Source organism: Wolffia australiana, chromosome 19 (genome assembly GCF_029677425.1).
Source record: "Wolffia australiana isolate 7733 chromosome 19, ASM2967742v1".
Classification (NCBI taxonomy): domain Eukaryota; kingdom Viridiplantae; phylum Streptophyta; class Magnoliopsida; order Alismatales; family Araceae; genus Wolffia; species Wolffia australiana.
The window spans coordinates 9,711,203-9,725,065 of NC_135853.1; the positions used below are offsets into that span (position 1 = coordinate 9,711,203).

At 41.6% G+C, this 13,863-nt stretch overlaps 1 protein-coding gene and 1 long non-coding RNA gene across 6 annotated transcripts in view; both read right to left on the reverse strand.

Annotated features, from left to right (window-relative positions):
* Positions 1–5,679, reverse strand: part of GALK (Mevalonate/galactokinase family protein) — a 34,867-nt gene extending 29,188 nt beyond the window's left edge. For 2 of the 5 annotated variants that reach the window (XM_078590545.1, XM_078590544.1), the window contains exons 1-3: positions 5,485–5,679; positions 5,211–5,389; positions 4,485–4,531 (exon numbers count right to left, since the gene is read on the reverse strand). In XM_078590545.1, the coding sequence (XP_078446671.1) occupies positions 4,485–4,531; positions 5,211–5,389; positions 5,485–5,644 (386 nt within the window). In that variant the 5' untranslated portion in view covers positions 5,645–5,679. Of the gene's footprint in view, positions 2,921–4,484; positions 4,532–5,210; positions 5,390–5,484 lie in introns of those variants that run through there. The other 3 variants (XM_078590543.1, XM_078590547.1, XM_078590546.1) reach the window with 3 other exon arrangements.
* Positions 3,869–4,478, reverse strand: LOC144715600 (uncharacterized). Its single transcript, XR_013584664.1, has 2 exons — positions 4,282–4,478; positions 3,869–4,188 (listed from the first exon to the last, which is right to left on the reverse strand). It is a non-coding gene; the product is annotated as an uncharacterized LOC144715600 (long non-coding RNA).
* Positions 5,680–13,863: the final 8,184 nt, after the last annotated feature.

The window sequence follows — 13,863 nt, forward strand, 5'->3', positions numbered from 1 at the left end:
TCCAGACTGAATTCCTGCCCTTACAGGGCTTGATGAAGGGCACGCAATGCTCCATTAGTGGGCAGGGCTAGGCCTTCCAAATGGTACCACTTTTACTACTGGCCTTCTTCCTTTCATAGATCCAACAATAGATCACAATATCCGAAATAGCAATGTACGGTTCGTACAAGAGATCAAGTTACTTTAATGTAGTGTCAATTGATTTGAATATTTTTGGTTTATAGTCATACAGAACTAGACTGGATGCAATCCCAATAGCCAACTATAATTATATAGGAGATGAACGGGCAAGATGCATCAGATACGAGGCACGATGTTACAATCAATTTCAGTCAAGAGATTAACACACCGCTCCCACAGATATTCGTCAAAAAGAAGATGAATAGAACTCAATAGCCAACGCGATTGTAAAAAAATTCATTAACAGAACCAGATAGGTAGGAAAGACTGGATCAGAGTTGGACAATTGGAAGAAGATCATAGAGGAACGAAAAATAAAAGAGTCAAAAGAACCCTTCCCTTCCGAATCCTTGGCCTCTCCAGCCCTCCACCATGCATGGCCGTATAGTTTGTTGCGGCAGTTAGAAAAATGATTCAATGACACCCCTTTTCCTGCCTTCCCGTCTTTAAAGGCACTCCACATGTGTGATCTTTTGCTTCAACCTCTCCCTTTGAGCCTTCTGCATTACTTTCTTGTAAATAATGTACCACATGACAAGAATGTTCTTAATCCACAGAGCCACAGATCACTTGAGCCACAGCTCTAAATTATTCCTGTGTTAGGGCTTCAATGCACAAAGAAAGATAAAATGTAATTCCACTGGAAAATAATGATCAAGCAAGTCTCGGATCAAAAATTCAATGTGCGTTCTGAGAAGATTCAGAGATCTCTTCTTCAGAGAAACAAGATGTAGAGAAGAACGGTTTGGAAACAGAGAGTTCAGGGGAAGATTGGCCATATCGGCAACTTCTCCGTCCCCCTTCACGAGCTGGAGAACCTCCACTCTCACCACAGCAATGATGTTTGGAATCAAAATGCCACTTTCTACGTGTGGCGTCACTTGGTAAACAACTTCTCTTCATCCTTTGATAGGTCCGCATAGGGACCCTATCACTCAGCACTAAAGCATATTATAGCATTTCTTTCTAATCCAAGAAATTAGGTTTCCCACAAGAAAGGAGACATAAGTAGAGGATAACTTATGAATACATACGACGCTGACCTGACCAATGATGTGAGCTGCTGTAAGTGCAGCTTCTTCCTTGAAATATTCAGTCAGAGAAACGTAAAACAAAAGAGAACGAGTAGTTTCAGCGATGTATCTAAATTTTTGATCCACAGGTTCATTTTATAGAGTGTATACACAAGATGTCTCATGAAGTATACCCCACTGTATGTAAGTTTTTTTTTTTGAAATATATGAAGGGGTGAACACCCGATGAATTGATAAACCCCACATCAGGACCTTACATTCCCTTCACCGTCAAGCCGATCATATTCTAACCCTCCCCTCTCTGCCTGTCGGCTGCTGGGGCCATGTCGCTGTTAATCCCTCGACTTCGTGTATGGCTCCATCTGTAGAAACCATTCTTCCCTGAACAGCACCTCATTTCAATGCAACCAGATGGCCCATAACACCGCCAATCCTCAGCCTCATAATCTCTACCTCTGTAGTTCTGGATTGAGTCCTAGAAAGTCTCTTCAGATGCTACCTTCAACCTTGATAATACCTGACTGGCCCAAATCAAGCGAGAAAATAAGCACTCAAAGAAGAGATGATTGCAGTCTTCTTCCCTATTAGAGCATAGCAGGCATTGTGACAACGTGTCCGGATATAGCATTTCTTAAAAGACTCTTGTCTAGTCTTCTACGTGCTAGCAACCAGCCGAAGTTCCTCACCTTCAATGGAACTCTTTGTCCGACATGAATCTGCATGCCTGGATTAGCAACCTGTCTTCCTGTCGCTCCTCCTGGATCCTCGCCTTGTCCTTCTGGACTGAGAAGGGGCCATTTGTCCAAACCCAACCATCCTGCTCTCCATCATCCGGTCTTCACTCGATTTGGGATTGTTGCATGTCCATGAGTTCAGACATCATCTGGTAAGATAAGGAACCCGTATGATAAGGATCCACACTCCATCCCAGCAGTCCTGAACATGGGATTTTGATATTGTGCAAGCATGTACAGACATGGAAATGTGTCACTCAAGATGCCTCATGCCTACCAGGCATCCCTCCAGTATTGAAATGTCACCCTGTTTCCCACTGTATTAAGTAATATTGAGAAGTGTGCACATCAGAGTACAAGTGTTGGATTTGTTATTGAATTGGGTGTGAATTGTCTGAAAGGGAAGACATAATTTTCTTTGAAAGTCTGATTTTTACTTCATGGGATATATCAAATTAGAGTGACCCAAGGGCAATGATCAGTAAAGATGTCAAATTAGAGGGCTCATATAAGGTAATATACCAAGAGGGTTCCCCGGCATCAGTATGAATATCAATAGGTGGTCAAGAGAAATATTCATATTGTAATGGAAATGTGATATGGCTCCCAACCAAACTAGAACAATTCACAAAATAATGTAACAAACAAACGTCAGTTGATTCCAAGGATGCCGAGATCTGTATGACGGTGATGAGGAGGAATGTAGTACAAGAAATGAAGAAGGAGAAGGAGACTAGAAGGGGGAATGGATGGCACTCAAACTCCTGTTACTGACCAGGAAACCCTCCCTCTGGATTGGGGCTACCCCACTCCTCCAGGCAGTAGCTGCAGCAACAGACCACAAAAATGAGTCGTTGTGCTTCTTGTCCTCCCATCCCTTATTTATAAAACATCTGTGCCCTTCATGTTGACCAAGGCCGCTTAGTCCTCTTGTATGCACGTGGTAGGCTCGTATCAAAGGTCAATGTTTACCTAATAGACACATTTTGCTGAGAAAGTGTAATTTGGCTCCCAAAGAGAAAGGTAAACAATTTTTTTAAGTAAAAAAAAAAGAAATAAAAAACATATGTGGAGAAGCCACAAGTGGGCTCTTCAGTCAACAGAAGAAACCGGCGCACAAGGATAATGTATTAGGGAAAGATGTTAGATGGAAGGATTAAAATACTCATGTAGTATTTCGTACTGTAATTATGCAATTTGCATGAAATGATCAGTGTGCAATTCTCGAGACCAAAATGGTGTTAGAGTGCATGAGGGGTCTCCGCTTTCTCCCTCCTCTCTCTTTCTCCCTGATCTCCCTACACACTCTCAAAGCAGACAAATGATGTTTTATGGGTAGCCCAATCCACCCTCTCAACAATTTAAGGTGATAGAGACATTCACCGTGAGAGAAAAATGATATCATACTCGATGATGACAAAGAGCAAAGAGATCTGATGGAAGTGGATCAAGCGAAGAATAAAATGGAGGATAAGAAAAATGACAGAAAGAAAGCTGGAATGGTCTTCTATAGAAGAAGGGCAACAGAAGAGGACGACGATAGAGAACGTTCATATTCCATGAAAGAAAGGAGGCAACACAAGCCGATGAGGCTGAGGAAATTGTCTCCCATTAAAGATAACCAGAAATGTCCGTCTCTCAAAAAAAAGAACAATCAAGACTAAATTACCAAATCTGGCATAGAAAGGAATCAGAAGAGAATCAAACTAACAAAAAAAAAAGATGAAACAATAGCAAGCCAAATGCTGCAAAATATAACAAATGGATCCATTGTGAATCTGAGGAAAGAGAAAAGAAGAAATGAAGAATCTTGAACAAAGTAAACTCAAAACCAGGAGCAAGAAATAGAGCAAGATCGTGATCAAATAAATTAGGCAGGTTTATAGACAATCTGACTTGATTAGCTCTGGTACCAAGATGAATGAAAGTAAATTTCTCATATTAAACACCAAAAAAAAGTATGTAGATGAAAAACTTTGTTTTGCTGAAGGGTGGGCAATGTGGATTCTAAGACTTAACTAATGGCCAACTTGTTGATACATAAGGTTGATTGACCAACTAATAGAGGGAAGTGAAAAAGATCAAAATTAGTGCCTTTTACTCAGTAATTTATTGGCCCATAAAGTCTAGTCCCTAATGGTTGGGTCTTCAGGATGAAGAAGATTGGGCAGTTTCCCCCACCTGATGGAGTTTCAAGCAAGCTATTTTCGTTCTGATTAAAATCAGAACCTTCCTCAACCCTGCATTCAATATTAATAATAAATCACGCCCCCATTTTCATTTTTCCAATAAATATCGTGGAATAGCATGGCATGGGGGTAAGGTAACTCAACTGGGAGAGCCGTGTTATGGTTGTCCTTATTGCACAGTTCATAAAGCGAAGGAATACGACTGTAGTTTTTCCTTGACTGCCCCATTCAACATTTGAATTTCGATGCATTTAAATACCTAAATTGTGCTACCTGCTAGGCCTTGTTTTTGCTACCCTATGACAGAGGGTGCGATAACATCAATTTAAGAGAGAAGAATACCCTACCCACAGATAAAGTAATGTCCCCATTTATGGTTCTTCAAATCAACCTCCTGCACATAAGTACAATAATAATCAGAAGTCCAAATATATTCTTTTCAAAAAAAATTAAGCTTTAATGCATAACTGAGTCAGCCCAAAGGAAAGCTCATTGACTGTCATTTTCATTTCCTAAATTTGACTATTAAGCCAAGAGGATCACTTACAAGTCAGTATATCATCCAAATGAGGGCATTGGTATTATGCTGGATCTCTTGAAATGGGGAATACTATTATTTAATTGTGCCTAATTTTTATTCTCATATGAGACTTTTTATTATTTGCTAAGGCTCAAGTTCCGTTTCAAATAACTGCACTAATTTAAATTCCATTTCAGTTCTCAATGGCTCACATTTTATGAAATAGAAGGTCAGGGATATCAGATTTCCTGAAGATGCCACGAAAAGCATGATATACATAAGAACGAAGTGAGGTATGGACATCTTTGATTCAACCGCATTTGATCTTTCATGAAAAAATTCGGATAAACACGGATTAAAAGAGCAATCTCAGCCATAGAAAAGACTCGAGGCACGTGAAAATCATGGAAAGAATGGAGTAGAGCAACAAATTACTCATGCCTGGGCAATGATCAAATGCGAACCACGGCGAAATGCAGTCCAAATTCAACTCAAAAATCTAGGATGAAACGAAACAAAGAAAACGGAGTTTAATCGATTAGCATGAACGCACCTGGCAAGGATCTGCGGCGTACGTGCACATCGAATACTTGTCCTTCACATTGGCAATCCGAAGAACTTTTTCAGCGTCCGGACGCTTCCGGATCGCCACTACAGCGTCTTGCCTGATAGCCATCGGTAGCACGGAGTAACCTTCGTAGTCAATGTGCTCGCCGATTAAATTAACTCTACCTGGACCGCCGATCAAGCAACACAAATTTAGACAAGAAGAACTCCACAAAATCTGAGCGTGCAAAAACAACAATCTCGATAAAAACTCGATCAACCTGGCGCCCTAGCGAAAATCTCCGGCCGTCCACCGTAGATCTCGATAAACTTGGAGTTCAGCGTCTGGAATCGGAGCTGAACCTCCTCGAGATCATAATCATGGCCATAAACCGGATCCAACACCGTGAACACCGGCACGGGAAGCTCCTCGTGCGCCATCGATCAACTCCTCAACCAGAGATCAGAACGAAGAAAGAAAGAGACCGATATTTATAGTCTCGTTCTGTTAGTTCGTTGCTAGCGGGCGGTGACCCTTAGAGCGGTAACCGTATCGTTCTCTAGTAGGGCCCACTTATTCTCGTGACGTGTCAGAACTTACTTGCCACGTCAGACATTGCTCTGAATTGTGCCTTGCCATTTAGTGTTCCTGTGTTAGTCCTATACACTGAATTTTGGGTATCTGATATTGGTTGCTATTTATCAAATTTTGGGTGTAGTGTTAGACCGCAACGAAGAGAGAAAGAGGCAGATATATGTTGCTACGGCGCCACTGCCTGTATTATTATCAGTATTGATATTAGCATCTGCCAACATATTGTTCTTTTAGTTAGTGGGAACTACGAGTGAGCTTTTCCTTTGGAAAAAACAGTACGACCAGCCCAAGAGTTGTGCTCGTAGGCGCTCCTAAAGTCGCATCTTTTGCTCGTCTTCTGCTCTCGTTCGTAAAAGCTCCTAAAGTCGCGCCTTGCACTTCTTAAAAATAAGTAAGAACCTGCTCATCTTCTGCTCCTAGAGTCACGCCTTTTATTTATTTATTTAACATACATATTGTTTGTAATGGTTGATGGCTTTCTTTCTCTGAGGTACCGAAGTAGCAGAGTCCATGCCTTCCGTACCACCACAGGTTTGGGCAGATCCCGCTCCTAAACAAAATTCATTCTAAACCTGGTTACGAAGATGATGCTAATCCTTTTTTCCATACTTCTGATTTCTTTACTTTGATTTTATGTACAGCAACAAGTGTTTAGAAGAGTACAGCAACGAGTGAGCTTAAGCGTGAATCATTCTTTGGGGCCCACTAGCCAGTGAGGATAGCATATCCTTGTAGCACGTTAGAACTCTGGCTTGCCACGGGGAGATTGCTCAGTGATTTTTGTCTTGTCACGTATTGTTAGCTTGTTCCATATGTCAAATTGGAAATTGAAATGGGTAAAACTGGTATCAGCCAATATATAATATATCGGTTGCTACATTAGCAATACATGGTATCGTTGTTAGTCTTGATAATAGCACCGCCTAAGCCATGAGGTTTCAATGCCATATACTTATAGTATTGTTCTTTCAGTTCGTGGGAAAGTATAAGAAAGCTTCGGAGTGGTGATGATATCTTTGTATGGGGCTGACTCACCCGTGAAGAGAGTGTATCCTCCTGAGGTGTTATTGATCAAAGGTATTATTAATAGGTTAATAAGCAGATATTTGCATGTTTATTTGCATTAAATCGGTTGTATATGCATATAAATGAGCCTAAGTAAATAAGTTCATTTTTATAATAATGTTTTGAATTTTATGAATTTTAAAAAGATTTGTGGAGATTTTTCTGACGTCATATTCTGGAAGAAAATGAACTTCTAAGTCAGAATAAAATGTTCCTAAATTTTTCAACATTATATTCATAAAGATTTGTGATGCAACACGGACGGCCGGGATCGACGGCGCGCGTTGCAACACAGGACGACGAAGAACAACACGCGAATGACGGGAATGCGGATGCACGTAATGCAAGAAATAACGAGAGGTACAGCGATAGCTGAGAAGGGGCAGTGCCCTGGAGGTATTCCCGTACGAGCCTCGTACGATCCGACTCCCAATGTCCCGACAGATCAATCGGAGGACGCCGTCGGGGCGAGTATCCTCGATCCAACTATCTAGTTTGGAAACAAGTTGTTACGCAAGAAGAACGAATGGAAAATAACTACCCAAATTCCCAAGCAAGTGGAAACGGCAGAGGGGTGAGATCAAAGGATGGAGCACGCGAGAGGATATATTGCTAGAAATAATAACGCGCGAACGGGTTAGCGGTGTGACATGCGGACAGAGTCCGGAAGTCGCGGTGGTCGCAGCCGAGTCTGGATTGGCGTGGCGGGCCGATGCGGTGGGAGGAGGACGAGTCGTGGGGAGTGACGGAAGACGGCAATGTGGTCGGCGTCGTCCGAGCAACGAACAGCCGGCAGGCGGCAGCGCGGGGCAGACACAGTCGACCGGGAGCGGCGGCGAAGGCGAGCTCAGAAACCATGGCAGCGGCCGTGGCGTTCGACGGCACCGACGGAGCACCGAGCGGCCGCGTTGGTCGGCGTAGGGGCGGGCGGACACACCGGGTTCCGCCCCTCGACGGGCGGTGGCAAGCGGGCTCCTGGTGGCGGCGAGGCCGGGGGGCCGGGCGGTCTCGTCCGGCGGCAGGGGAGGGCGGTGGCCGGCACTGAGTGACGAGGGACCACGGTAGGCAGAGGCCCTAGGCGGCGACGGCGCCGCCGGTGCTGAGGCAACGACGATGGGTCGCACCGGGCAGTGTGGGCGGCACAATCCGGTGACAGGCGGTCGTGGCGGCTGCGGCGAGCGGTGTCAAATTCAGCCGCGGATGGCGGGCGGTGAGGGCAGGGGCGAACGGCGACATTCGTCAGCGCTGGCGCGGTCGGCGCGGCGAGGGGCGAGAGTGCGGCGGCGCGGACGGTGAGGGCAAGGGCAAATGGCGGTGTTCATCGGCGTTGGTGGCGAGGTCGGCGGCGGCGGCGGCGGTGGCGGCGGCGGCGGCGGCGGGGCGTCGGGGAACCCTAGCTCGCCACAACACCGCGAGGATGATTTTACCCCTCCCGAGACGAGAAATTACCACGGCTTGCCCTTTCTTAATTCTGGGTTGACTCAGTGTCGACCGAGTCAGGGGGAAGACCGAGTCACGGTTGTGACTCGGGCGAGCCGAGTCTGGTCGGCGCGGCGAGTCGACCCGAATGCGGGAGAGCCCCTCTCCCTGGCGAAGGCGCTCGGCGGTGGCGCCCGAGCAGTACTGGCGGCGTTTCCGGTGAGGGCCGGCGACCAGGCGCGACCAATGGACGCCTGTAGGGCTGGGGCGACCAATGGGCGGGGCAGAGCCACCAATGGGCTCCTGCAGGGGCCGCGAGTAAGACGGACAGCAGCAGCATTCGGTGGGAACCCGACGATTGTAGGGCGGCGAGTTCGACGACGACGACGGAGGGGGAAGACTTCTCGGCGGACCCCGACTCCCCTTGGGGGCAGGATCTTCTCTACCACGGTCCGTAGGTGAACTAAGGACACCATGCTCCAAGAACATTCAAACGCACATTCCATTCTTTCTCAAAAAATCTTCCTCCTTTCCCCTAGGGTTTCTCTTCTCCCTTTATAGTGGGAGAGAGAGAGCCCTAGGGGAGGCCCGTAATTAGGGACAAACCCCCCCCCCCTAATCGGGCCGTAAACGACGGTTCAAAGTACGACGGAAGGGCCAAAACACGGATGCCCTCCCCAAGAGAAACATAACGAAAAGTTCTGAAAAACGCACAAAAAATGGAATTGGAGACGCCTTCTCGTCACGCCGTGTACCTGAAATCCGGGTTCTTCTCGTCAGCTCGAGACTCACGACGTGGCTGCTGGCGTGCTGGCGCGGGTTGACTTGGCACTTCCGGTTGCAGATGGTCCCCCATCAATTTGATTTTTTAAAGTCTAGATATAAATATTTATGTATATTTTGGCTTGTATTTCATTTTATATGAATTATTAAGGTATGTTCAGCATTAAAAATTGCCAGGCCACGTGTTGATGTTTAACTCGTCGACTGAAATAGAAGATCCAAATTAATTATTATCATCAACCAATATAAATCATGTTAATGACTGGCATCAGCCAATCATTATAACGACATCGATATAGCATTAAATAATAACATTTTCATTATTTTTTTATTGCAGACGATGACACGAACGAATAAAAAATGGAGGGTAATTTTGCGCAATAAATGTGTGTGTGGACTGAGGATGGAGAATCTACAAATAATAATTTTTCATACAGTTTATATGGTAAAAATGTGGCATCGATGACGTGTTACGAGGCACGTAGCACTATGTGTACATGTGGCATTCATGTGTTTGGCGTGGATCATTTTAAATTGTGCTTTGATGTGGTGTATGATAATGTACCGCAGCGTCACATAACCCCTTTATTTAATATATTGGTGTATAACTATACCATTATTCCTTTAATTTGTATTTTGGAGCTGTGACACATGGCACGAGGGGAATCATTGATAGAGGATTATTTAATATGAGGCAATCATTGCATTGAATGCAATGATAAAGACAAAAACACTAATGCGATGTGGTGGCACTAACAAGGATGAGGACAGAGAAATAAATGAATTAATGACTAAGAATCTGATTGATATCAGATGATCTAGAAGACTAATCTAGCTGAATTTTTTCAGGTAGCTTTGTCTTGATAAACCAATATGGTTTATTCTATAAATTGAGCCCGCAATATTTGTAAAAAAACCTGAGACTCACTTCTTCCAAAGAGACAGATTGAAAGAGAGTGAGTTTTTGAAGGTCCATCAAGGGTTTTCTTGGTGTCTTGAGTGATTGGAGAAGGTCAACATAGAAGAGGAAAGGTTGATCTACATTCGTAAATTTCTTTACTCTAGGAAACATGGGGATTTAAGGTTAGTATTTTGCTTATATTGGTTTATCAATACCATTTTTCTCTCCATCATTCATCACCACCTACTCTCGTCCATTATCTACGTCATACATCACCTATGTCGTCATGATCTCGTTCCATATTCCCCCCCCCCACCTACCTCATAAACAATAAATCATTATCTTCCTCCCAATTATTTCAGACTCATCTCCTGCATCTATCTTTTTCTCCTTACATCTTCACCCATGTTACCTCAATTGTTTCTATTCACTCTATTTATGTCTCCCTGACTGCTTATCTCCCATCAATGGTTATGTCTTCGTTTAATACCTAGAAGCTCTCCTCTCGTCTCACCATTTCTTTATGTATCTCTTCTCATCCTTTCTGAATAACTATATAGAGATAGTTAAATCCATAAGATCTGTTTCATATGGAGACGACCCCTATTCATCCTCTAGAAAAAATCTATTTACTCTTACCCATGTGATGAGTGTGGATAATTTCTTAGCTATTAATGTGGAGACAATAAAGATAGATAGTGGGTATTATTTAGTGGAAATAATTAATTGAATTGGTCTGTATGAATACTTAAATGGTATTATAATAATCTATTAATTATGTTGAATCGCGTCATGATTGTGTAAGTGTCCTTAGAGTTGAGACACTGTAGATGCCTTGTGAACAAACAGTTATGCTTTGATTATGGCCTACGAATTCATATTCATAAAATTCCAAACTTTATTAGCTTGAGTACATCAATAAGTTTACAGAGATGATTGAGTGTTCAAGATAATATCATCCACCATTTTTATGAGAGGAGACAACTTAAGGAAGACAATGCAATGAAGACCTTGTCCAATGTAGTAAAACATCATAGAATCATTCTACGATGATTCCCAAATGCATCAATACTTTCTTGGATAACACGTGAGGATTTGATAGTTGACCACACCATAAGTCATTGAACCCAACAAACCAGAGAAGAGGGTAGAGTAAGAAAAGGAACAGAGAGAAACATTGGACCTAGTGGAGAAGAGAAGAGAGAGAAGAGATAGAAAGAAAAGAGAGAGAGAGAGAGCAAGGAATGAGGGGATTTATGTACATATTAACTGATGATTGCAAGATTCCATTAGAGATTCATTATATTTATTTATATCTTCTAGACCACAAGAGGTAGCTTGGCTTCCATTGTTTGAAAAATTAACCTATTGATTAGTTTCTATCAATCCAAGTTTAATCAATCTATATGATGATATAGGTAATTAGTTTGAAAGGCTAAAAAAAGTAATGTGGCCACTAGAGTTATAAACTAGAAAGACATGGGCCTAGAGGGTGACACACAAATTTTTTTTGGATGTCGAAAGATGTACATAAAGTGTAGGATTTTTATGAATAACTATAATCAAGTATAAAAAGGGAAGGTCCTAGATGAAATTCATCCATGCCAAAAATATTTAGATATCTCACCCTTCTTTTCCCTCCTCCCCATACCTCGTCTCCCCTCCCAATGTGATCAGAATGGCTTTTTGATAGTTATGGAGTGATAACATGGTTCATCACGATGAATGAGGAGATTTGACTTTGCTGGGGATCATGCAGATATGTCTAGATGCTAGATGCATGTATTCAACCTGAGAAATCACAGATTTAATTAATTTATATGTAATTCAATCATTATTTTTAGAATGTCATTGTGAGTCTTATGTTGCGTGAATCATTAATGTTTCGCCTCAATCAAGGGCTTAGAACCCAAAAAATTGATATTCACAAAATTCTGGTGTTTTGTTTCACATCATGAGCCTTTTATAGGAAAATCATTGCATGGACAAAGTAGAATGATAAGTAAAACTTCATGTTCAAAGCATAGGGGTTGAATCTCAGATCATTTGGAAGCTGAGAGGGTCATCATTCTAATTTGCATGTTATATATCAGCCTTACTCATGATTTGCCTATTCAGATGGCACTAAGAGAAAGAGACTTTTGGGAAAATAGAGTATCAAGATCATGATTGGGGATTATCCTAAATATTTATTGATTATTATGTCATCAATATTTCATCTTTCTATCCCTTGAATATTCTTACTTTTACAGAATTAGAATCCACCTTTTTCCCTATATGTCTTTGTAAACTAATTTTGCCATTTTTGTACTAAAACTACAAGTCCATAAATAGGGGTGAATTTTGTAATTTTATTGTATAAGCTAAAATTAACAATTACAATGGATTATAAACTTACAAAATTCACCCAAATTGATAAGCCAAAAATAGGGGTGAATTTGTAATTTTATAATCCCTTGTCGTTGTTAATTTTAGCTTATACAATAAAATTTATAAAACCTTCACTTAAGATGTATAATGATAAGTATAGGTATCGTCCAAGGGATGCTAGTAAGGAATTTCAATTGTGACCTGTGTATATAACTAGACCCTAATTAGAGTTAATTCAATCTTCAATGAAGATCAAATCAGTCTAATTAGATGAAGAATTTAGAAAGGGGGGTAGAAGAGATGGGAAGAATAAAAGAAGTGAGGAGCTCTAGATTGGCTTCTTTGATCCAATAAAAGGAATCAAAGGGGTCAATTAGAGGGGATAAGAAGAAAATATGATTTGAATTTAGTTTGTTTTGGGGGATTTGGTATCAAAATTTACTAACTATTAGATCATAAAGGCAATCTACTATCTCCTAGAAATTAAACTTTTTTATAATTTTTGTAATATGAAAATGGAATAGCTAGATCAATTTCATAATTTCTCCACTCAATCCTATTATGGGCTTGTACGTTCCGCTCAAGCCAAGCGATTTAGAAATGCAGACCAAGATCAAAAAGAATAATCACAAACTTTACTAACACATAATCCAAATCACACTAAAAATCATATGCAATGAAATAGAAATAACCTAATAGAGTTGATACACGATAAATCTGAGAATCTCAATTTTAGGGTTAAAAATTGTCGTTGGTAATTGAGATTATTCAATAAAAATATATTTAATTGTACTTGAAAATACTTAGTTAGTGAATAGTACAGATAGTTTCCACAGGGAATGATGATTAAGGAATTATTTTCTTATAATAGTGATGATTGACAAGACGATCGACGGAAAGCAGATTCGAGGATGTTAGTTAGTGATATTGATAAAAATTAGGTAATTTATAAGCTAAATTAACTTAAAGAGAAGAGTGAGTGATTGAGATGGATATGACAATGAACGATGGTATGAAAGAGGATAGTTGTTGGATATGGAGTGGTACAATGGCGAGGATGAGAGATGAGAAATGAGAGTAAAATGAGAGTGCAAGTTTGATGATAAACAATAATTACGTTATCTATGGCATCGGAAAGAGACAACGTATGGTGTCGATACTTACCTTGGATCCTTACGTTCCGCCAGGATCACGGCAATTTGTGAGAGACATTAAGATCCCCCTCTTCTCCAATGCTTCTCCCCACACACCTAGGACACCAAGAACACTCTTGATTGATCTCAAAACTCCCCACACACCTAGGACAAAAGTAGGAAGCAAGTTCAAGATGATTTTTACAATGATCCAGGCCTCTATTTATGTTATGTATAGAAAGAGGAGGGGAAGATGAAGCAACACTGAAAAATTCATCTCAATCGGAGTGGTAGATCAAAAGTTATGGCCGTTTGAAGTTGAAGCAATCCTAGTCTTTATTTTCTTACACCTCCTCATCAATGTCATCGGTTTCGTGCTTGTTAAGAAGTCAAA